This window comes from Lagopus muta, chromosome 18, assembly GCF_023343835.1.
Source record: "Lagopus muta isolate bLagMut1 chromosome 18, bLagMut1 primary, whole genome shotgun sequence".
NCBI classification, from domain to species: Eukaryota; Metazoa; Chordata; class Aves; order Galliformes; family Phasianidae; genus Lagopus; species Lagopus muta.
The window spans coordinates 7,109,222-7,132,413 of NC_064450.1; the positions used below are offsets into that span (position 1 = coordinate 7,109,222).

General features: G+C 45.3%; 1 protein-coding gene across 2 annotated transcripts; it reads left to right on the plus strand.

Moving 5' to 3' along the window:
* Window positions 1-939: 939 nt before the first annotated feature.
* LOC125702116 (ATP-binding cassette sub-family A member 10-like) lies at window positions 940-21,772 on the plus strand. 2 transcript variants are annotated; one of them, XM_048965014.1, is made up of 40 exons: window positions 940-1,141; window positions 1,325-1,528; window positions 3,383-3,492; window positions 3,988-4,198; window positions 4,593-4,751; window positions 4,913-5,013; window positions 5,590-5,816; window positions 6,082-6,220; window positions 6,568-6,753; window positions 6,888-7,035; window positions 7,569-7,740; window positions 8,196-8,254; window positions 8,659-8,769; window positions 8,860-9,035; window positions 9,225-9,344; window positions 9,607-9,745; window positions 9,964-10,054; window positions 10,311-10,450; window positions 10,940-11,056; window positions 11,178-11,370; window positions 12,085-12,251; window positions 12,803-12,930; window positions 13,280-13,417; window positions 13,546-13,659; window positions 13,919-14,089; window positions 14,553-14,663; window positions 15,236-15,364; window positions 16,038-16,106; window positions 16,502-16,593; window positions 16,690-16,810; window positions 17,133-17,250; window positions 17,692-17,783; window positions 18,137-18,315; window positions 19,060-19,135; window positions 19,404-19,498; window positions 19,825-19,944; window positions 20,084-20,224; window positions 20,498-20,577; window positions 20,658-20,713; window positions 21,192-21,772. In XM_048965014.1, the coding sequence occupies exons 3-40, from the start codon at window positions 3,391-3,393 to the stop codon at window positions 21,288-21,290; spliced, it is 4,887 nt and encodes a 1,628-aa protein (XP_048820971.1). In that variant the 5' UTR covers window positions 940-1,141; window positions 1,325-1,528; window positions 3,383-3,390; the 3' UTR covers window positions 21,291-21,772. The 2 variants fall into 2 exon arrangements, 1 of the variants encoding a protein (XP_048820971.1); XR_007380449.1 differs by lacking the exons at window positions 18,137-18,315; window positions 19,060-19,135; window positions 19,404-19,498; ... (3 more) ...; window positions 20,658-20,713; window positions 21,192-21,772 and having other exon boundaries at window positions 17,133-17,379; window positions 17,459-17,806.
* Window positions 21,773-23,192: the final 1,420 nt, after the last annotated feature.

The window sequence follows — 23,192 nt, forward strand, 5'->3', positions numbered from 1 at the left end:
TCAGTGTCTCAGCCACCCTGATCCATTTGTGGTCTCTGCTGCACGGAGAGAGGAAAGGATGCCAGGGCTTGAGTGCTTCTGCAAGCTCCTGGTGCTTGGGATGACACAGACATTGCACAGTCTGACACTGTGTTGATGGGGAGATGGGGTGGGCACCTGGCTAGCACCCACCTCTGCTGCTCAGAGAAGAGGAGGGGTAGGCAGCAGCAGATGTCTTCTCTTGATCACCTGCTTGCCAAGGCTGTCTCTAATGAGAAGATCATCATAACAGAAGTTTCCTCTTCATTCGGGTCATGGGGTGTTTCTCCATGTTACCAATTGCTCTGTTTCCCTGCTCCACCAGCCTTTGGGACTGGAGATTTGGGTGATGATGTAGCATCGTTATGAAGGACGCAGCTGTGAGACCCTCACCCATGCCGTGAGCTCCCTGAGGCACTTGGATGCTGGATAGAAGTGCAGTGAAGTGGGTACAAGGGGCATGGATGAGGCAGGTGTGGATGATGCAGGTGAGTTACACAGGATGTAAATGACTGCACTTAGCCATGGGCTGCTCCTGGTGGGGCAACTTCCCAGTTGGGCCACTCCACACCACTCCCAAGAGCTGCTTTCCGTATGGATCTCCATCTACCTCAGGAGTTGTGTAAGGACATCCTTGCTTGAGAGTTGAGACCCACTTCTCTTCATTTCCCCACTCTTTGCAAGGCGATGTAGTGGCATACTCCGCGTCCTCCTTTACAGCACCTCGAAGCATATCTGGGTCTGGCTGTAAAACGTGTGAATGTCTTTTAAACGCTAAAGCAGAGGGAGGTTCCCTGCCCCTGTCCCATCCCAGCTCCTGCATCCCACCGCCGCCGCGGGGCAGACGAGTTCCGCAGCTCAGCCCCAGCCAGGACAAAAGCAAAGCGTGCCCGCTGTCGGTCCCACTTGATTTAAACGTTTGCAAGAAGCTTTGTAATGCAAAGGGCTGTTCCCATCCAGGTGGCAGCACTTCGCTGCTCTTCTTACACTGGGACTCGGTGCGTTGAATTTGCAAAGAAAACCGATGTCAGGAAACGGGCGACCTTCCCTCCTGCAGCAGTGTGCTGGAGTAGCTCAGTTGAATTCTCTGTGCTGAGAAGCGTAAGGATTTGCCAGATAAAGGGTATGTGTATGGTTTATTGTTGGGCTGAATTTTCCTCTCTTGGCTGAGACTCAAGAATTTCCTGAGTAACATTTTTGCCTTTTTCTTTTTTTTTTTTTTTTTTTTTTTCTTCAATGAAATCTGCCTGGACAACTCCACAACAATACGCTCTGTTTGCTTTTTATAACGTAAATAAATCTGAAGCTCTGCCAAAGAGGAAGGGGGGGAAGTGAGGGATGGCGTGAGGAATGCCTTTTGGCAGCAATGTCCACGTGAAGGAGTGGTTGTGTGAAGAGAAGGGCTCCGAGCAGCGCTGCAACCACTGGCCAGAATCTCCCCGGCAGCCCCACATCCAGAGGTGCATTGCACAGAGTGAGCTTTGGATCCCTGTCAAACCCTCCCATTAAGGTAAGGCTCAAGCATTCTTCTTAAAACAAGAGAAAAAGCAGTATTTCAGAGAGATGAAAGCACTCAGTAATTAAGCATAAATAATGTTGGGTGAACACGGATGCAGGAAGATGGGTCAATGGGTGCCTTGGAACAGGCTCAGTTAAGGTTGGGATTAAGTTTGTTGGCATTGTAAGCATAACAGAGGCATTTTAACCTCTGATATAGAGCAAAAGGAGCTCTGTTTGCAGCAGAGGTGTATTTCTGGCAGTTCCTTTTTCTAGGAGAACATGGTACAATTCAGCTACGTTTTTAGGGCATCCAACACACATAGGAGCAAAGTAAGCTAAAGATGGAACTAAAAAAAAGAAAATTGTCTTTCACTCCTAGAAATGACCACTGAGATTGACAGGGACCAGGCAGAGCTGGGGGTGGTGGGGAGGGGACACCTGGGACATCTGCAGTGGGACCCAGTGGCCAGCTCTTCATCCCACTGCAATCTCCTGGGTGTGAAGCTGGAACTCTGGCTGTGTGTCAGCTTGTCCAAGTGTAGGTTGGCTTCACCATCTCAAGGAAGCCTAGAGATCATCATAACAAGCTAAATTCATATTTTATATGCTTTGTGAGGGATTCTGCGGCGCAAGAATCCAGTCAGAGCGTGATGGTCAAATAGCAGATTCCTGTCCCTACTCTCCCAAAGTGTCCCACAGAGGTAATACAGTTTGTTGCAGCTGTTTGAGTGTTTGGTGCCATTGTGTCACCCCAGCAGAGCGCGGTCAATCCTTGGGCTGGGCACATCCCTGAAGTTGGCTGACATCAAACATCCATGTGGGTGAAGTGGAGGATAATAAGAGAAGGGGTAACGTGAATATAAATATTTGAAGAAGATAAGCTGCGCCTTGACTGTCAGCACTGTGAGGCATCATTCCCCAGAGTGTATTAGGAGCTTTGGAAGGGTTTGTTTTCTATGTGCTCTTGAAGCTGCACCTGAGAATTTGCATACAGAAGACCAAGAAACCATGGTCTGGAAGTGTGTACTTGAGCAGCAGAGCAGTTTGGCTGTGGGAGTTTGGTTTCTCTTTCACATTTGGGTGCTTTCTCCTTTCACTCACTTCAGTTACCCATGACTATTTTCCTGATGGTTAACACGGACACATCTGACAACACACGCTATGCCTTGCTTCTTTAAGGCTCCATACGAGTGTTGGTTGTCATCTGGGAAACAATCACTGTTTTGCTTTGACCACAGATTTGAGGATGTTGCGAGATCTTATGGACTGACCCACCACTGCACACTCATGGTTGCTTTTTCTCTCCTGCTCCCCATGAGGAGCTCCGACAGCGCAGCTCCCTGAAAGCGCTTCCAAGAATTTGTTCTCTCGTAGCTCCCAGTTGCCTTCAGTTGATTCTGTTTTCTGCCTGAGCTCAGCTTGTACCGTGGCCAAGAATTTCTCAACACTTGGTGTGAAGCCTAAAGCACGCTAAAATCACATGCGACTAGAATCTGTTGATTTTACTCCACTATATTTTTGTCACTTCTTGGATATTCAGGCCACCCAAACCAATTAGGTCATGCAGTCTGATTTCCCTTTTGTATTACTGAGTTAACTCCTCCCAGCCTTACCATGCTAAAGCATGGAAGAAATCTGGATTATAATTGGTGTCATAGTGCTGAGCTGCAAGGATGAGGAACGCACTGATGACAACAATGGCTTCTGGTGCAGGACAGAGTCAAGGACCAAATGGCTTCAGCTCCTTCTCAGGGAAAGGAAAGAGTGTTTCTGGCAGACAAGCAAATGCTGTGCAAATAAAAACAGTCACTGATGTTTTAGCATTGTTGTATCTGAAAGCAATTAATTTATTCTATTTTTCTAGGTAGAAAGATGAGGAGACGTCAGAGAAATCTGAGTGTGTTCCAGCAAACTAAAATTCTCTTGTGGAAAAATGTGCTTATCAAATGGAGGATGAAAATGCAGAGTTTTCAGGTAGGTTAAAAAAAAACAAACCGTGAAGTGGCCCCTGAAGATGGTTTAATCTCTGCCTTCCTCTATACCTCCACCTTTTTCTGTAGTGTTAAAGTCCATTTCAAAAGCTCAGTTTGTACCAAGAGTTGCTCCAACATTTGGTGTGAACCTACAGCACGTTAATATTACACGTATCTATTTTGGGGATTTTGGCTGATCATGTTGTCATCATCTCTTGGATATTTGGGCCACCCAAGCCAATTGGGACTGACTGGGAATGAACACATTTACCTTTCCATCTGGTATATTTGTCTTTTGGATGACATGGAAGAGCACAGATGGGTTTACTCTCCAAGCAGAGCAAATTTCTGAGGAGATTTGCACAACACAACGACCTCGTTAGTCAGTCACTGACCAAGAAACCAATGCAACTCAGTGCCTTGTTTACCCTGATCCAACAGAGATGCTCCTCTACTGCTCTAGCATTAAATCCCCTTTTCTACTCCCCTCACCCAGGAGTGGATGCTGTCCCTGCTCTTCCTGCCACTGATGTTCATAGTGAGCAACTTCATGATGTACATCCCCTACCCCGAGGTGCCACACAGCCACCTGGGGCAGCTGGATGACCCTGCCTACAATGCCACCGGAGTCACCATTGCTTTCACACCCATCACTGCAGCCACCAGGCACATAATGAACACAGTGGCTGCAAAGTCTGTGATGACAGGTATGATTTTTCTTTTAAATGCTTTTCTTTGGTGTTATTCAACCTTTCATACACATGTTTGTGTTTAAGTTGAGACGGGTTGAGATTGGCCTTGGGGATCTTAGAGGTCTTTTCCAACCTTTATGATTCTATTATTCTATAATTTTGTACCTTACAACTCTACCTGGCCTGATGTTCACAGTGTAGTGAATAATACCACTGAGTCACATCCATTCACTTATTTCCAGGTACACTTCTCAGTGTGAAGTATTTAGGGGGGCCACAGATGCGCCCTGTCCAGTAATGAGAACTTGAGAGGGCAGGTGCAACCTCAGCAAAGCAAGATCTACACCCACAGCTTGTGTTTTGCATTGCAACAGAAACTCATTGCAATATTTTGTCTTTTAAACCCTAGGGATAAAACTGGAGGCACTGGACACCGAGAGAGCCTTGGAGGAAGCCTGGATTTTGAATAAAGAGATTATAGGAGTTGTATTTAAAAACAACTTCTCCTATCACCTCCGGTTTTCTGCTGAGAACGTGGTTTTTCCAAATGAAAACCTTGAATACATAGGTACCTAGCTGTTTTCTGATGCTGTTTGATGCTCTCACTAAAATGCTTTTTTTTTTTTTTTTAATGCTATTGGTTCCTGCAAAGGATCTTAATCTTGTTTTCCTCTTCTGTTAAATCAGTTGTGTGTGTCTGAGTGATGCCCTTTTTCTCCATCCCTGCAGATACCTGTTACAATTACTCAGAGCACTACTGTGAGAGCCCCAAGTACTGGTACCAAGGTTTCCTGTCCCTGCAGTCCAGCATTGATGCAGCTATTATAGAGGTAAATAATAGTTATGAACCTCAGTACATCTCCTTTTAGAAGATACATATCTTTCTATCTAGGAAGGACAAATTTTTCTGTGACAATAACAAGGGATGAGCTTGTCAGAAAACCTCTCCAGAAAAAGTAAATACCGCCCGAGTATTATTGGCAGTGACAGCAGGGACTTGGATAGGATCAGCAGTTTCCTGCAGAAGAAGCTGGGTTTCGATTTCATTTTGAAGCGCTGTGCTAACTTTCGTTTCTCTTCAAAATTGCATTTATTCCTGAAGGCTGGGAACCAAACGCAACGCCACTGCTTGGTTTAGTGTATTTCCCAGGTGTCGTGGAAAAGGCAATTCTTGGGTAGCACAAACAGCTGCTGGGTGTGTTGGCTTTGATAGATGATGGAGGGAGTCCAACCGAGCCCTTCGCATTAGACTTTACTGCATGACCCCCTGATGTCTATAAGGCTGCATTAACAAGTAATATTAAAAAGGCATTCTATGTCAGATGAATCAGAAGATTCGTTGTACGGCCACAACTCACTGTAGAAAATAAACTGAATGTTAATATTTTGACCTTGAATTCCTTTAGGTGGTGGCAAATCATTCTGTTTGGGAAGAAATGAGAACAATTGCTGGTGTGCGTGCGAAGTCCCGGAGTGTCATCTCCTCAATTACATTAGAGTACATTTATTTCATGATTACTATTGTGATGTGCTTCTCTTCATTCATGTATTTCTTATCTGTGAATGTTGTAAGAGAAAAGAAGCAGCTCAAAGTACTGATGAAGTTGATGGGGCTACACGATATGGCATTTTGGTGAGTTCCCTTTTAACTACTGGGCACTTTCATAATATGTTAAATTAAATGGGTTTCTGACTACTCTAAGGACAAACCAGAAGGGCTGAACATGGCCATTCCTCTTTGGGAACTTCCTAAAGTGGGCCATGCTCTCTGCTCTGCATAAGATATGGTTGAGTTCGCTCTGGGAAATAGGTGATGCTTTAATTAAAAACGGTTCTGCCATCTAAACGACTTTGCAACAACATTACACAGCCAGATAACACTAGCTCTCCACCTCCAGGCTCTCCTGGAGCCTGCTGTATGCCATCTATGTGCTGGTCCTGTCCTGCCTGCTGACTGCCCTGGTGGTGCAGGAGAGTTTCTACACCAGCAGCTTCTCTGCCATCCTACTGCTGTTTTTCCTGTATGGCCTTGCATGTGTAAGTCGGATTTGAGAGAGATTTTCTCACTGCATGGTTTACTGATGTTTTGATGAGCATAAACATTGCTCCAGAGGCATGAGCACTGTGGTCAGGGTTGTATTTGTGTTTGGCCACACGAAGTGAAAAAGCTGAGTGGGTTCCCTGCCTCAGTGAGTAGTTTGAGTTGTAGGCTGGCTGTAACAGACCCGATTGAAACTCAGGTCTACCCACTGAGAAAGGACTTCTGTCATATTTTATTACACAGCCCCAGCTCACCAGAGACCTATTTGCCTGGCAAGAGGCATTACTGCTAGTTAAGGATACTTATCTCCTCCAGAGCTTGAAGGTTGTTTCTGTTCTTACAGGTCCACCTGGTCTTCATGCTCTGCTCCCTCCTGAGGACATCAAAACTTGTGGGCTCCCTGGGGTTCCTCATCACCTTCCTCTTCGGCTGTCTGAGCCTCTCAGTGCTGATAGAAAACCTTCCAGAACCTTTGAAGTGGTTTCTCAGCCTCTTTTGTCCTTTTGCATTCAATGTTGGCATTGCGAAGGTATGGGGCATCATCTCAACAGTCAGTGGGTCAATGGAATAGGAGGTTTGGGGATTAAAAAAGTTAACAGCATCCATGACTCACTTGCATAATTTTTCAGCATGAAAATCCTTCTACTTTGCCCTTTGTTTCAGATTTTCAGTTTGGAAAGATACGGAATAGGTTTCTCTTTTTCTAACATCATGGAGGAATCATACTTTTTACTTTCAACCTACATTATGCTGACCTTTGACTCGGTCTTGTACATGCTGTTAGCTGTCTACTTCGACAAAGTTCTGCAGGGTAAGTGTGGCTTATGCTTATACCTGTACTTTCCTCCCTTTTACTTTTGAATTATATGGATTTTGTGTGATAGCTCCTCACAGAAACGATGGGCTTCTCCCTTGCCTGCATCAACCAAAATAGATTTTGGACTGAAAAAGAAAATATTACACCCCTGAGGGACTTTTCTATCCCTGAGATGTTCTGGTAATTCCCAGATCAAAGGCAATGAAGTATTTAGTATTTTGTTTTCCCTTCTATTTTTACTTAGACTGTCACTGAACTGTTCATGAGAAAAATAGGGTTATTTTATGATGGGCACTATATTAAATTATTATATAAATGATGTAATTAATTGGAAAGTGCCTTGAAGCCACCTTCTCATGCTACTTAACCCAACTCCTGTGCACACTGATGAAAATTCCCAAACCTTTCAACGGGACAGAGCACCAATCTCGAGGCAGACAGGTAGTTTTCAGAAGTATTTACCATAGGATGGCATTCTGATGGTGCCTTCAGTTGATGACACACCATCTTTTACGCTGTCATGCCAGGGAAATACGGCATCCCAGCCCCACCACTTTTCTGCCTGAAGCCCTCGTATTGGATGCGGAGCAGGAGGGGCTTTCCTGGGGAAGGACACAGAGGTGCTGGGAGCCTTGAGGAGCCCTCAGGAGACGATGTGGAGCCAGTGCCCCTCGAGTTCAGGGGGAAGGAGGCCATCAGGTTGGAACTGAGGATCGTGCTGTTCGGTAGCTTGGATCAACGCTCCTGCTGGCACCATGTTGCCATCAGCTCTGCTTCCATCTTCACGTGGTTTTGTTTACATTAGAGTAAAATGTTGATGCGATAAATAGATAATTCAGGTCCCCATAAACTCTCTGCTGTTTACTTTGCCACGGACTTTGGTAAATTGCCATTACAGACAACAAGGAGAACCTGGAGGGCAGCCTGTTGCAGAGGGGCCACCTGTCGCAATGGGGCTGGCCTTGTCTTTGCAAAGCTTGGTGCCAGTCAGCATGTGCCAGGTAGAAGTGTCCACATCTGTACACAGAGCACCCAAACTCACACTTCCCATGCCATTTCTGCCATTTTGAATTCAGACCCATAAGAATAAGAAAGGACACCTAAATGCACTTACAAGAGCGCTGAAATAATCTCTGCCTTTCCTTCCTTTTTAGGCTCCACAATATTAAAAAAACATACAAAAAGAAAGACAAGAAGACAGAAGCCTTGAGAGGTATGAAAGCTGCGATATTAATTTCTGCTAAAGGAGAAGATTCACAGCTCTGCATATATTTCAGATGATCAAAGAAAGAAAACAATACTTGCATTGCTTGAAAAATTGTCCAAAATATTGATGCAACCGATTACTATTCACTTTATACTTACTGATTTTCCATTCCTCCAAAAAGTAAAGAGAATAAGAAAGCTTTTTTATGTCTTTTCAGCTAATTCCAGAGCGGCTTCTTCTGCCTTCAGTTTTAGTTTTGCAGAATATTTCCTCAATTTTCCTTAATGGACTTCTGACTAATTACTGCTACTTAGTTCTTATATTTCTGGACCTGCCTTGCCTTTGACAATGAACAGAGGGAAGTAAAACCTCCTTTTTTTTGCCCCAGATTGGTGTTGTTTGTGTTTTAGGTTTGACTTTAAATATTTACGAGGGTCAAATCACTGCCTTGCTCGGCCACAGTGGGGCTGGAAAGACAACACTGTTAAATGTGCTCAATGGGCTGACTTTGCCTTCTGAAGGTAGGATGGGACTGGTAAGCTGCAATGAGTGAGCTTCAAAGCTGCAAAGCCCAGCTTGTTCCCTGTCATCACATGCATTTGTATAAACAGGCTCTGCAACCATCTATGACTGCAAGCTGTCAGAGATAGGAGACAGGGAAGAGATCAGAGAGATGGTCGGTGTCTGCCCACAGTTCAATGTGCAGTTTGAAGTCCTAACGGTGAAAGAAAATTTGCAAACCTTTGCAGAGATCAAGGGCATCAAATCCAAAGAGGTAGAGCGAGAGGTAAGTGCAAGTTCCCCTGTAATGCGAGCCTGGGGCCTTGGTGCACCCAAAGCAAGCTAACCTTGGCTCACCTGAAGCAACCCAGCAAACCCTTAGAAATCACTTATTTGGTGCCAGCCACACCTCTTTTGTGGTTCACAAAGGACAGACAGATGCTTCTGGGAATGGGCTTTCTTGTGTTTATTTTAGGTGCAAAACATGTTGGAACTGCTGGATATCAGTAGCGTGCAAGACACTCAAGCTGAGAAAATGAGTGGTGGGCAAAAAAGGAAGTTATCCATTGGGATAGCCATGCTTGGGAACCCACAGGTAAAGCAGCTCTGTAATATACAGAATATTCAGTAATTTTAAGGTGGCCAACGTTATTCCAGAGAGATGGTAAATTCTTTACCTTAATTTTGCACATCTAGTTTAAAGCAGAGTCCCCTAAGCAGTGCCCAGAGCAGTTGCTCCTGCACTCCAGATGGCCTGGCTCTTGTCTCCAGGACCTGAGGCTCTCAGGGAACACCAACCCCACAAGCCGTGCAACCATTCCTTCAGTGGGGAATGTCTGGTCTCATCCCGTGTGCAGGTGCTGCTCCTGGATGAGCCGACGGCGGGGCTGGATCCTCTTTCCCGACACCAGGTGTGGAGCCTCCTCAAGGAGCACAGAGATGGCCGGGTGATCCTCTTCAGTACCCAGTTCATGGATGAGGCCGACATCCTCGCGGGTAAGCAGAGGCTCTGCATCCCTGCAGAGCATCCCTGCATCTGGAAGTCCTTTTCTGGGCCAATCAACCTGGGATGAAAATTTGGATCGTGGGATCTACCCTCAGAAAAATACAAAATACCACTGAACTGCCCGTGGGAGGTCCAGATGTAGGGAAAAAAAGATGAAATCACTGCTCTACAGTTTAAAATCTTCTTGTGCTTTTTTTTTTCTCTGTAGACCGCAAGGCTTTTATCTCACGTGGGAGGCTAAAATGTGTTGGCTCCTCTTTGTTCTTGAAAAAGAAGTGGGGGATCGGCTATCACTTAAGGTATGCACTTCAGCTGTGCTGACCAGGGTCTGGGAATAGGCATGAATCCACTAAGATGACTGTAAAAAGGAAATTCAAAACAGCACAATGAGCTGAATTCACATTCAGTTGAACTAGCTGAAGGTGTAATTTACTCCAGAGTAAAGAATGAAGTACAGTTTGATGCATCCTAGCAAATACAGTCTTGCTTCCATTTCATTTGCCGTTTGTTTAGTTTTCAATACTGACCATTTGCTTTTTCCTTTCAATTGAACAGGATCCATGTCAGTGATTCTTGTAATGTAGAGAAGGTGACATCTCTGGTTAAGCAGTACATCCCCAGTGTCATGCTCTTGGGACACGGTCAATACGAGCTGAGATATAAACTGCCATTAGAAAACGTGAATAAATTCCCAGGTAATGGTTATGAAAATAATTCAGAATTGTCCATAGAAAAGGGAAACTGAAATATACGTGAGGAAAGAGAAATGAGGAACTTCTGCAAGGATCTCATGAAGACTACTAAATCCTTGCATGCAATGGCCACTACCCCATACCTGCTGCAGCAGTTGTGGCCATCAGTCTGGCAGTCCCATAGACCTGCTGCCTGAAATGTTGATGCTAAACAGAAGTGGCAGGAGGTAGGAACTAGGTGATCTTCAAGGTCCCTCCCAACCCAAACCATTCTTTGATTCTGTGATTCATTCTATGAAATTTTCACTGAACTGTGAATCTGGCAGTTTGGGGTTCCCTCCAAACGCCCTGCTTGCTGGCAGTTATTGCTTTGCTATTTTCCCTATGACTGGAGATACCCCACTCTGTTTGACTTCACCTCTCCAAAGTCTGGTCTGTAGTCATGCTTGTGTTTGACACCTTGGTGGCACTGACCATACCTCTGTCACACAGATCTGTTCAGAGGCCTCGACGCCTGCTCTCACCTGGGAATCATCAATTATGGAGTTAGTATGACAACCCTGGAGGATGTCTTCCTGAGACTGGAAGAAGCTGCAGTGGACCAAGAAGGTACAATTGTGGCTGCCAACACACAGCCCTCAGCCAAGACAGCAGCTGCTTTACAACCACCCCAACATCGCTGTATAGAAGCTGGTTTCAGACATAACAGCATGTGGAAAACTCTCTGCAGATAAGTGTGTCCCTGGGGAGCGGGCAGAAGGAGGAGCACAGAGCCCAGAGGAGATGGAGTCAGGCTCCCTGCTGCTCTCAGACACTAAGAGGATGACAGTCAGCTGCTGGGCACTCTGGAGGCAGCAGGTCTCTGCCGTGGCATGGGTGCGCTTGCTAAAGTTCAAGAGCTCGGTGAAGAACCTCCTCTCCATGTGAGTATAAAAGGGATGCCCTTGTGCAGACCTGGAGCTGGGGGCAGTCACAGGAGGGGGATGATCTTCATAGCCCTGTTCACATGAGCATTTGGAGTAACTGATATCAGGTCTTGGCTATGAATGATCTTGACAATCTGCACTCAGAGAAGAGAAAAGCAGATTGTTTTCCATTGCTGGTAAATATTAAATCTGCCGCAAACACAAATGCCTCTCCTCCCTTCCTCCCTTCCTCCCTTCCTCCCTTCCTCCCTTCCTCCCTTCCTCCCTTCCTCCCTTCCTCCCTTCCTCCCTCCCTCCCTTCCTCCCTTCCCCTTCTTTACAATTTTGATATTCGATACCTTCTGTGCATTTTCATTCCTACACTGAGTAAATTACACAAAGGAAATCCATTTACTTTCTCAATGTTTAGGAACAATTTTATTTCAGGTGTGGAAAGCAGTTTTACAATGAACTAATACGTACAGTCCAAGGAAGGAAAATATTGCTTTCAGACTTCCATTTAAATTATTACTTTTTTTTAGTACTTCTTTAATGCTGTTGGTGTCTGAACTCATTTGACCCCACTGGTTTTCGGTCTGCCATGCTGACATTTCCAGATGGGACACAAGAAATGAAAGGGACGTGCTGAGATAGTCTATCGTTCCCAATCCATAATCCCAATCTGCAAAATACCTCTCTTCAAAGTGTTTATTCATCTCTCTCTCCATGCAGTTTGCTGCTCTACGTGGTTTTCCTGCTCCCCCTGATGTTGCAAGTGTCACTGACAACTGTCTGGGAGAGCATGAGTGCCTGGGAGCTGTGCTCATCACGGTACTTCCTGCCCCTGCGGACCAGGGCTCACGCTGACACCACCAACCTGCTGGTGCTCAACAGCACGGGTGAGCTGGGCTCCTCATGACTTAATGGGCTGTAAATGAAGCCTGATGATGCTTCAGTAGATGACATCCTAATGCAGTGACATGGAAAGAGACCAGCAGGTGGATGAGAGGGGATCCCGTTCTTCCCCTGCCTCAAGACCTGACCTCCACCCAAATGGTTTCTGCTCTTTCAGAATTAATCCTGCTCATTTTAACAGTCTCCTTCCAGAAATCTACCTTCAACATTCCTTTCAGCGGATGCTATTTCATGTTATTTTGCCAGAGAATGATACTGTTGGCTTTGTCAGACCATCATCAGGAGAAGACATTTGCAACTCAGTGAAGGAATAAAAGGGGGGAAAAAAAAGCAATGTTTCAGTCACTGAAGCCGTCATCCATTAATATTACTAAAATTACTGTGCAGTGATCCAATCCATACGTGCTGTCTGGCTTTCACAGTCATTAGACTTTCTCTGGTTATGTTTAGTGGTCATGGATTCAAAAAAATAAACAGTCCAAGACTCTTTTGTTTCTCACTATTACGATTTCTCTGCTTTTGGCTTTCGCATCAGGCTCAGGCATTGAGGACTTCATCCACGCCCTTGAGAGCCAAGATCTCGCCGTGGAAATTACAAACAAGGAAAATATCACAGAGGAGCTGAAACACAATGGGGCCATTAAAGTATCTCGTGAAGGCCAGGTGAGGACTTTTTGCTCCCATCCTAACCTTTCTTCCTAACAGTGCACTAATTAAACAAGATCCATCCGGCTATACTGAACCTTTATTGCATCAAGCCCACAGGGATAAAGATTAGCGAGTGTTTTAACCAGTAACCTACATGCTAGAGGAGACCTTATGATTCTGTTCCTCCACTTGGATGACCTTTGAGGTCCCTCCCAGCTCAAGCCATTTGATGATTCCATGTGTGTAGCACAGTTATACAGATTTTCTACATGCTGTTTGCACAAAAGGCATAAGCGACAGCTATTATTTTAGGCCTGAATTCTCCTGGCCAAGAATTTTCATCCTGGTTTCTTGCTCTCTGAAGAGCTACAGGTTTACCATCTTTTGCCACATGGAGGCCATCAACTGCTTCCCAGTGCTTGTGAACATCATCAGCAATGCTCTGCTGAGAGCTTTCAATTCCACTGCACACATCCGGATCTGGAGCCACCCTTTTTATTCTGTAAGTGTCACAGACTGAGAGACAGTTCAAGTTCCTTTTTACTGCAAGAAATGCTATGAAATGAACTGTAGCATCTCGCCACTGGACTGTAGATGTTTTCTACAAATGTTTTGTTCTTCTGTTTTCAGACAGATAATCCACAATACTGGGATTCCTTTGTCTCTTTCTACCTTATCTACATGCTGCTGCTGTTCCCAGGTTTCCCTCCTCACTTTGCAATGGGCTCTCTGCAGGACTACAAGGTAAATTCATTGAGATGCAGCAAATCCTATATGAGCAGAAGAGTCACAACTGTATTGCCACGGGGCCGTCTGAGCATGGCATCTTGAGGCTTTCCTCCGTATGGCCAGCTTTGCAGCCAGCATATACTGCTAAAAGACAAAAAACATTGGATTTTAGTGCCAGTATTACAAATACTGCAATACTGGAATAGATTTTTATGAGCTTTATTAGCTTTTCACTCCCCAGAACTGTTCCTATGGCCAACACATTCCTTCCCAGACAGGAGCTCGTGCCCAGCTGCAGGTCTCGGGGCTCTTCCCCTCAGCATACTGGTGTGGGCAGGCACTGGTGGATGTCCCATTCTGCTGGCTCCTTCTCTTCTCCATGTTTGGGTTACAGTTTGCAATCAGCAACAGAGTGTCTGGGACCTTCAGCAGCTTCTTCTTCCTGGTGAGTCCTGTTCTAGTGACCACTGGTTTGCTAAGGGGGGATTTGGGTAATACTTCCAGCAAGAGGAGGGCTAGCTGAGACAGCAGCAATGTTTAGAGAGGCAGCATTTTGGAGAATATCCCCACAGAATCATGCAGGAGCACAGCAGGACTTGAGCAGTTCACTGTAGCAGACAGGAAGAAAATATGTAGGTACAGCCAATGCTGGCATATCTCCTGGTCTCCAGATCCTTACTGCCTTTCTCCTCATTTCACCTCTTATAATGTGAGTTTTCCCAGCTGGAAAAGAAAGGCAATAAATCCTGCCTTAATACACTGCTGTACACTAAGCAGTCAAATTGTGGTAATTTCTGAATGTCCTGATCTTAATGAATGCCTACATAAACTGAACCACAGTGTTGTATATAGGTTTCTGGTTGTTAATGTGACTCCATTTTCTCTAATAAAAGCACTTTTCTCTGCAGATCATGAATGTTTTTGGCTATGGAGTTTCTATCATTTTCTTAATCTATTTTATCTCCTTCTTCTTTCGGAAAGGATGGAACTGTGATTTTTGGTCTTTTATCCTAATAGTGGTAAGCATATGGCTCAATAATGCAATATGGGTTTTACAGAAATGTATTTTGAGTTCTTAAAGACAACCTAAAGGTCAAAACACCAATTATAGATCCAGGACATGGATAAGGGCATGTGTTTTATAACAAAAAAATCAATAGAAATCACTGTCACCTTGTTCTGCTCTCTGCCAGTCCCCCTGCTTTCCCCCAGCCTTTTACTCCCACAGTTCTGGAAATAAGGATGCTTTTCACAGTTTGGGTCAATCCTTACAAGCACTGCCTGTCTTTCTCTCTTCCCCCAAAGTCTTGCTCAAGTTAAAGTTTCCAACCACAAAACAATGGGGAATTTGTGCTCCATTCCCTTACTCTGTGTAGATCAGATGGGATAGTGTGAAGTGGGATGGGAACAGAACGGGATCCCATACTGCTTCTTTCTGACCAAAGCAGCACTGTGCCTGGGAAGGAGATTCCCCAGATGATCCAAACCAGCAGCAGAGATAGATGACGACCTCCTGTACCCTCATCCTTTCTTGTCTTTATGTTTCTTGTCCATCTTGAATAGCTGAATAACCCTCCTGTTTCATTTGTAGGTATGCCTTGTTACTTTCATTATCAGCAGAGTCATGGATTACGCACTAGAACTCGAAATCTCACTCTACCTCCTGTCTCTGCTGATCCCCATGTATCCGCCCTTGGGCCTCATGCTCAACATTGAGCAGGTAAATGGCTGCACTGGCATCTGTTGGGTAATCAGTTCAGACCAGGTAGAATTTCACCATCTGTCCATTACTGCTGTGGGCTGCTTCTCATTCACGTGGACTGTGACTTGTGGGTTAGGCAAGCAATCTTAGTTCTTCCCATGCAAAGTCAAGCACCTTGGCTTGAACAATCACATAAGATTACACAAATGACTTTGCATGAAAACTGAGTGAGAGTCATGGATACTCCCAAAGCGTTTTACTGCACATCAGCTGGGAGTGGCCATGGAAAGAGAGCAGGGAATGTAGAAAAACCCTCCAGCTACATGCAAAGCCATTTATGTGCCAGAAGGGAATTAGGAGAAAAGTTCAACCAAAAAAGGACCCCTCCTCTGCATCGTCCCCCTCTCCCCATCCTCTTCTCTATTGGGCCAGCAAAGGAGAGAGATGTTTCCTTCTGACAAACCACCATCCCTCCAAAAAAGAGCCTGATACATCTACTGAGTGGGACAGCATTTTTTGGAGTAGGACTGGAATACCCAAAGTGAAGAGGGTATGGTGAATGTGTTGGATAAATTAGAAGCTTTTGTGCATACTCAATGTATTTGTTATTTGCATTTAAACCTTTTAACACTATCCACCATTATATAAAAGAATTACAGGTCTTCATTGTGTATTTTTTTTACTCCTACAGATGTTTATAGAAGACTCCGACTTAACTGAGGGCTTCCTAAAAAACAACGTACTCATAGCTGTCTTTGCAGTAAGAAAACATTTAAGAATAATTTTATTTAGGAACGTGTGTCTTCCAAGCTGTGTCCTCAGTAAGCCAGTTCATCTTACATAGAAGGAGGATCCTGGGGACCTGGATGACAGATCACCCATCTGTGAAAAAATAGTTTTGTTCCTTTGAAATGGGGAAGGAAATCAGTCTAGGTGGCATGATGCTTCTGTCATTGGTGTTTTCTGCAGTACTGATGAATGACAGCAGAGTTCACAGTTTTCAGGATTATCCTGTGTTTAAATGGCAACTAATTTGATTTCACATGCTGTGTTTTCCCCCTCACGTAATTTGTGACTCTGCCACCATCTTTCCAGCTTCAGCCACGGCAGAATGGAAGGCAAGTCTGTCAGTGTGGCAACCTCTTTTTTTTTCAGCCTTACATCCATTCTGTGGTTTTCATTTTCCTCCTTCGTTATTTGGAGATAAAATACGGAAGGCCAGTTCTGAGAAAGGACCCAATATTTAGGTTTGTATAAACACACCACAGGCACTTCCAGCATACTGCTTTACTTGGTAGACAACATCTTGCCCAAAGGCTAAGATTAATCTGTTGGATTTGTAGAATTTTCCCAAGAAAAGAGAACAGCCATCAGCATCCCGAGGAGCCCGAAGAGGAAGATGAGGATGTTAAAGCTGAAAGAGAAGCGGTGAAAAATGCCATAGCAGCTCCAAGCCAGGAGGAGGTAAGGCTGAGTGTGGTTCTCCTTCTTTTGCTTTAAATCAGTGATAAGATTGTTGGTTTAGAAAAAAGTCACCAATACTAGTAAGGGCAAGTAAATGCTCTGGCTGCACCATTTAGTCCTCAATGGAAAAACCCAGCTCTCAAGTGGACAGAGTGGGTCCTACCAGGATAAAGAAACCTTTTAAGTGGAAAACAATGTTCCGTGGCATCTCAAATTCTCAGATCTTCTAAAGTTTTTTTCCTTTTAAAATGCAAAAATATTACAGAAGGATGAATGCTATTCAGTATAACGACTGATCTTTCTTCCTCCTCCTTGCTTTCAGAAATCAGTTATTATTGTCAGTAATCTCTACAAGGAATATAAAATTAAGAAAGCTGGTTCCGTTTTTAGGAAGAAGAAGAAAATGGCCACCAGAAATATTTCTTTCTGTGTTAAAAAAGGTGAGAACTGGAACTGTTTTACTCTGACCATACCCAGAGAGCTAATCCTCTGCAGATCTGTTATCTGAGCCGTGACACCAAGGTGGAATCCATTTGCTCCATGCTTAAGGCACATCCAGTGTATGGCTGGTGAGATACTGAACACCACAGACATCCAATCAGTTACCTTTGATTCTCCACTACCAAAAATGCTTTACCTCCTCTACAGCAGTCACTTCAGCAGCGGCTTCTGGAAGCGATGCTCAGACTTACGTCACTGCATCAGCTACAGATTTGAAAAGTAATTTATGGCCTCTCTGATCACATATTCATGCATCTGTATAATTGTATGTGATCTTTGATATTAGCATACTCTCCTTTAAGCTTTTTTTTTTTATGAGACTGCCTGGTATCTCAGCTGAATGGCAGGCCTTACCAAGAAATGCTGTGTACTGATTTCAGGAGAAGTGTTAGGACTCCTGGGGCCCAACGGAGCTGGTAAGAGCACAGTCATCAAGATGATAGCTGGGGAGACAACCCTGACGGCTGGGCAGGTAGGAGGCTGCTGGAGTCTGGAGGGAAGGGATAGAAGTGTGCTAAAAATGCAGAGCTTGTGGCCAGCTAAGCAGTGTTTTTTCTTCAAAGCAATATTAGGGATCAGGGTTTTAACCAGATACATTGTTCTATTGAATTACACATTGATAAAAACGATGGTGAGCTGCTGCTAACTGTAACAACCATGTGCATCTATGCTAACTCACCATGATTATATTCAGGAGCCACGTATCTGAGGGTTGCAAAACCAATCCCTCAGGTTTCCTCCCCTAAAGCCCTGTGAAGCCCGTAGTTTCCCTCCAAACCTTCCACCCGTGGCTGTGCACATGTGAAACACAGCGTGATCACGCAGGTGCTGCTGAGGAGCCGAGATGCCACGCTGTGCTGGACACAGGACCACATGCTTGCCTACCTGGGGCACTGCCCACAGGAGGACCCACTATGGCCAGACCTCACCGTGCACGAGCACCTGAAGGTCTACGCTGCTGTGAAGGGTGTGCACAAGGAGGACATTGCCACTGCCATCAACAGGTGCGGGGTGAGGGTGGTCCTGGGGTCAGTCAAGGTTTTATTCCACATCGTAAGGTGTAGCGAGGAAATCTGAATGTCAGAACCCTCTGTGAGCAAGAAGATGCCTTGGAATAAACTCAGGAAGCAAATCTGTAAAAGGGATTTTGTATTAAATGCTGTGATCGAGTGAGTGGGTTAAGGAAAGCTCCAGCTTACCTAAGTGCATTTGGTGGGGATGGATTTACCACCAACATCCCTTAAAGTACATTACCTATAGGAAGCATTTTGATTTTATTGTTTGGCATTACAATGAGGGTGCTTACTTAGTGCCTACTCAGCAGGCACAGGAGGTGGAGTGGATCTATAATGCTGTTGACACAAGTGACAGCTTTTCAAACAGAGTTTGAGGTCTGCTCAGTGCACTTCAGTTAAGTAGTGATGTGTTGGCATGGGCTGCCCAGGTTGTGGGGGGAATCAGCATTCCTGAAGGTGTTCAGAACTGTGAAAATGTGGCACTTGGGGATACGGTCAGCGGGCATAGAGTGGATTGGGGTTGGACTTGGGGATGTTAGAGGTCTTTTCCAGTCTGAAGGGCTCTGTAAGCATTTGCTCATGTTTTTATAGCACAATTTACTGAACTCAAACAGGAGCCGAGAGTCAGGGATAAGAAAGTTCCTTTTTCTTATTCTTTTGGGAACTTCTGATTAGAGCACTGTGTCAGAGAATGACAACTTCTTTTTTCCCCTTTCTTTCTCCTTCTCACAGAATAGTGAACGCTTTAGAGCTTCAAGACTATTTAAAAAAGCCAACCAGAAAACTTCCTGCTGGGATAACCAGAAAGGTGCTTTTTTTTTTTTTTTTCCTTTCCTTATTTTTCCTATAATGAGCACTGTAATGTTCATAGCATGAATGAAAAATGTCCTCTGGGAGCAGTGGGACCTACCTGTGCTCCCAACCACTTGGGAGACGATCACATTGCACCTTCCAAGTCTGTCTCCTATCAATCAGAAATTTGATGTTCATAAAGAATGCAGCGCTGCCTGCAGCTCCTTGAAGACACAGTGCTGGGGCTGTAGAAGGTCTGACCCCAACCCCTCTCCCTGCCATAGCTGTGCTTCGCTGTCTGCATGCTGGGCAACCCTTCAGTCCTGCTGCTGGATGAGCCATCGACTGGCATGGACCCCAATGGACAGCGCTGCATTTGGTGAGCAGGATCCCAGGCTGCTGCTTGGTGAGGGGCTGGAAACCAGGACTGGATGTGTAGGGTTGGTTAAAGAGCATTCTATCCCACCTGCAGTTAATACTGCTCACAACTGTTTTTAACAAAACCTGTTTTCTTGGTTCTCCTTATCCAAAGCATTAAGTTCTCCTTGTTGCAAACGTTAGGATAGTTGCATTGGAGTTTAGAAGAACCCAAAATTGGACTAGTGTCAAAAGTAGTTTTAGGGGTTAGAGGGGCAAAGCTTCGATAACAAGTGCCTGGTATTTCTATGGTAGTGTTGGCTCCTTTTTTAACTTCTGTGCCCTCAGGAAAATGATTCGTGCTGCCCTGAAAACCCAGGAGACAGGTGCCGTGCTGACCACACACTACATGGAGGAGGCAGAGGCAGTGTGCGACCGCGTGGCCATCCTGGTGGCTGGGCAGCTAAGGTGGGTATTAACAAGGCTAGGATAGGGTTTATCCCCCAGCCTCACCCTGAGCTTTGTGAACTGAGCCCCGTGACAGTAGGATTTGGGAAGGAGCATCAGTGGGTTCACACTGATGTTATTCTTCTTGACTCACCTGCAGGTGCATTGGCTCCATTCAGTACCTGAAGAACAAGTTTGGCAAAGGCTACGTGCTGGAAATCAAAGTCAAAGACCCAGAGACCACTGATCTTCTCCATGCTGAGATTTTGAGGATTTTCCCAAGTGCTGCCCGTCAGGAGAGGTAACTACAAAATAGGGAATGAACAGTGGCTTCAGTATTACATCATCTCTAAAAGCCTGCCCAGTGGGATGGCCAAATACAGGATTTCTGCTACTGAGAGATCTGCGTGTCATAGTCCCAGTGAGGGGATCTAATTCAATAATGTTAGCAAGTCCAGCCCTGCTGCTATCCCCACAGTAAAACATCCACAGGTCCAGCTCATACTGTAACAAACTTCTGAAATGCAAGAGTTCAATCTAGAGTAAGAGCCCCCTTTTCTTCTTTATCTTCCAGGTTCCCCTCTTTGCTCGTCTACAAGGTCCCAATGGAAGATGCACTGCCCCTATCTCAATCTTTCTCCAAGCTAGAGGAAGGTAAGAGCAAAGCAAGATGACTATTTGGAAAGGTGAAACACCAACAGGTAGTTTTCAACTCAATTTCCATTCCTCCACAGCCAAACAAAACTTCAACCTCGAGGAGTACAGCTTCTCTTTGAATACTTTGGCTCAGGTATGTGACCTCAAGGTGTGAACAAAACCACAGTGAGGTCTGGGCCAGAACTGAAGCAAGAGGCAAGAAACTGCCCTGGGGGGCTGGTAAGGGATTCTCTGCCAGGAAAATGGTGGAGTTTGATTTGTTTTAGTTTAGATTTGCCACTGCTGGGAAGCAGGATGGTCAGGACAACCCAGGCAGTGTGTTGTCACCCAAGACAGGCACATTGCACATGGGGACAGATGGATGTCCCTGATGATGCCCAGGCCCAGCCACTGTGGTCACTACTCAGTGTGTGCCAATCCCTCCATCAGTACAAACCATTCCATGGATATACCTATGAGCAGAATTTTCAGCTACTGAGCCTGTGTTCCCCATATAGAGCTACTTCATGTACCTGTGAGAGGTGTTGCAGAGCTGCACCTCCTGCAAAGGTGCATCACAGAATCTAGGGAGGGTCCAAAAAAATAATCAGAACTTCACATTGTCCATGTAGGTCTTTTTGGAACTCTGCAGAGAGCAGGAGAAGGATAATTTTGATCTCACTTTGGATGGCCCTTTTGAATGGAAACAACTTCAGCAGGAGGACAGTTAAAGGTCTACGATGCTCATTTACACATTACTCTGTATTAGCCTAAGTGATGTGATAACTGCACGTATCCACTACCATTATCAGTGTACCAGGAGGAGGATCAGGCTCTGCCTGTCTGGGAGCATCAGCCAAGGGCTGCACTCTGATGCAGAAGGCGTTTCACCAGGACTCCATGGGTGCCTACACTGAGTTTTGTCCCAAGAGAGTCTCCAACAACTGCTTGTTGAATCTGTACCTGCACCAGTGGGAGCTACCATCAAGCAGAGCAGGTTGGAGCAGAGGGACCAGGAAGGATTGCAGAGAGATGGGTCCTACCCCATCTCTGAGGACAAGGTTTTGATTTGCTTGGTGGATCTGGGTGCATCAGCAAGTCCAGGCATACTGCCCATCTCCTCAGTTCATCTCCCACACACATGGAACTAAGAGATGCCTTTAAACACACCTTATTAAAGTTTACCCTCTATTTTTATATCTTTGCAATAAATGTCTGTGTAGAACACATGCTTATGCCCTCACGTTATATACCTGTGCTCATTTACAACAGCAAAAACCCTTTAGGAAAACATGAAGCCTTCTTCTATAACATACACTGGTGGCTGTGTTGCAGTCTCTGCCTGTAGACATCATGCACTCAGCTCCAAAACATGCCCTGGCAACCATAGAACACTTATTCAGAGATCATTTCCCTTCTGCTTGCACAGTGGTTTTACTCCCACCCCTGGGAAATAGGATATGAGAAGCCCCAGACACTTCAGTCCTGCTTGTGCACTCAGCTCCAGAGAAAGTAAACTCAGGGAAAGAGAAAAGCCCCATTCAGTGTCCTGAGGATATCTGCAGCAATCTGGAATTCAGGGCTGTGCAAGCCATGGTCACTTTGATATCACAGCCACTTATTCAATACATTAGGGATTAGCAGGTTAGTGGTTAGTAGGCATGGTGGGTTAATGGTTGGACTGGATGATCTTAGATCTATTTTCCAACCTTGGTGATTCTATACATTGCTGTCCCCCTCTGTATTCCTGCCCCTACATGCAGGCCTTCACTTCTTTAACAAGAAAAAGACCCCCAGAGTGCCCCGAGTCTGCCAAGCAGGAGCTGGAGACAAAGAAGAGTGATGGAGACAGTGCCATCACCAGCACGAGACTGAGATTCCCAGTACCTGGACCACAGCCAGTGCTGGGAGGAGTTCTGTGCCCTGCACAAAACAGAGATTAGCTAGCAGCAGGGAATGGACAAAAGTGCTCAAAAAGTTCATGAGCACTTCGCTTTGCTGTTTAAGGGGAGGAAATGCAGATTCGCATTTATTTTTAGGTTTAATAATGTCTTCTTTATACTTTTTCCAATTTTCCCTGCTGGCAGCTGGGTGGCCAGCATGCCCCCATTGCACAAAGGGCCATTCACCACCAGTCCCAAAGCACTGTGCCTCAAACAGGCGTCATGGAGCAGCAGCAAGGAGCAATGTGCATCTTTCAGTTTAAGGGAGAATCATAGAATCACTGAGACTGGAAAAGATCTCTAAGATCCCCAAGCTCAAGCCCAACCCACCCCACCATGCCCACTGATCACTCAGATCTCCACAGCTCTGGTGCACCTCCAGCACTGATGACTCCCCCACTTCCTGGGCAGCTGTGCTAACAAAAAAGGCCACTTTTTCAGAGAAGAAATAGTTCCTAATGGTCAACCTGAACCTCCCCTGGCACAACTTCAGGCCATTACCTCTCATCCTAGAAAAATAATAATAATGAAGAAAAAAAAAAATAGTACTAGTTGATGGTTTCACAGTGTTGGGTACTGGGGGACTGAGGCACACATGGGCTCCAAATCTGGGAGCTCAGGGATGGCGTTTTGCCCTGAAAGGTCTGGGAGGATTGAGAATGTCTGGGTGGGAACTGCTGGGCTTCCAGG

Excerpts from the sequence above, each read along its gene's own strand:
- LOC125702116 (XM_048965014.1), top strand. The coding sequence starts at position 3,391 with ATGAGGAGACGTCAGAGAAATCTGAGTGTGTTCCAGCAAACTAAAATT. Across the intron at positions 5,817-6,081 it reads CTACACGATATGGCATTTTG|GCTCTCCTGGAGCCTGCTGT; the intron begins GTGAGTTCCCTT and ends CTCCACCTCCAG. Across the intron at positions 20,714-21,191 it reads CTTTGAATACTTTGGCTCAG|GTCTTTTTGGAACTCTGCAG; the intron begins GTATGTGACCTC and ends TTGTCCATGTAG.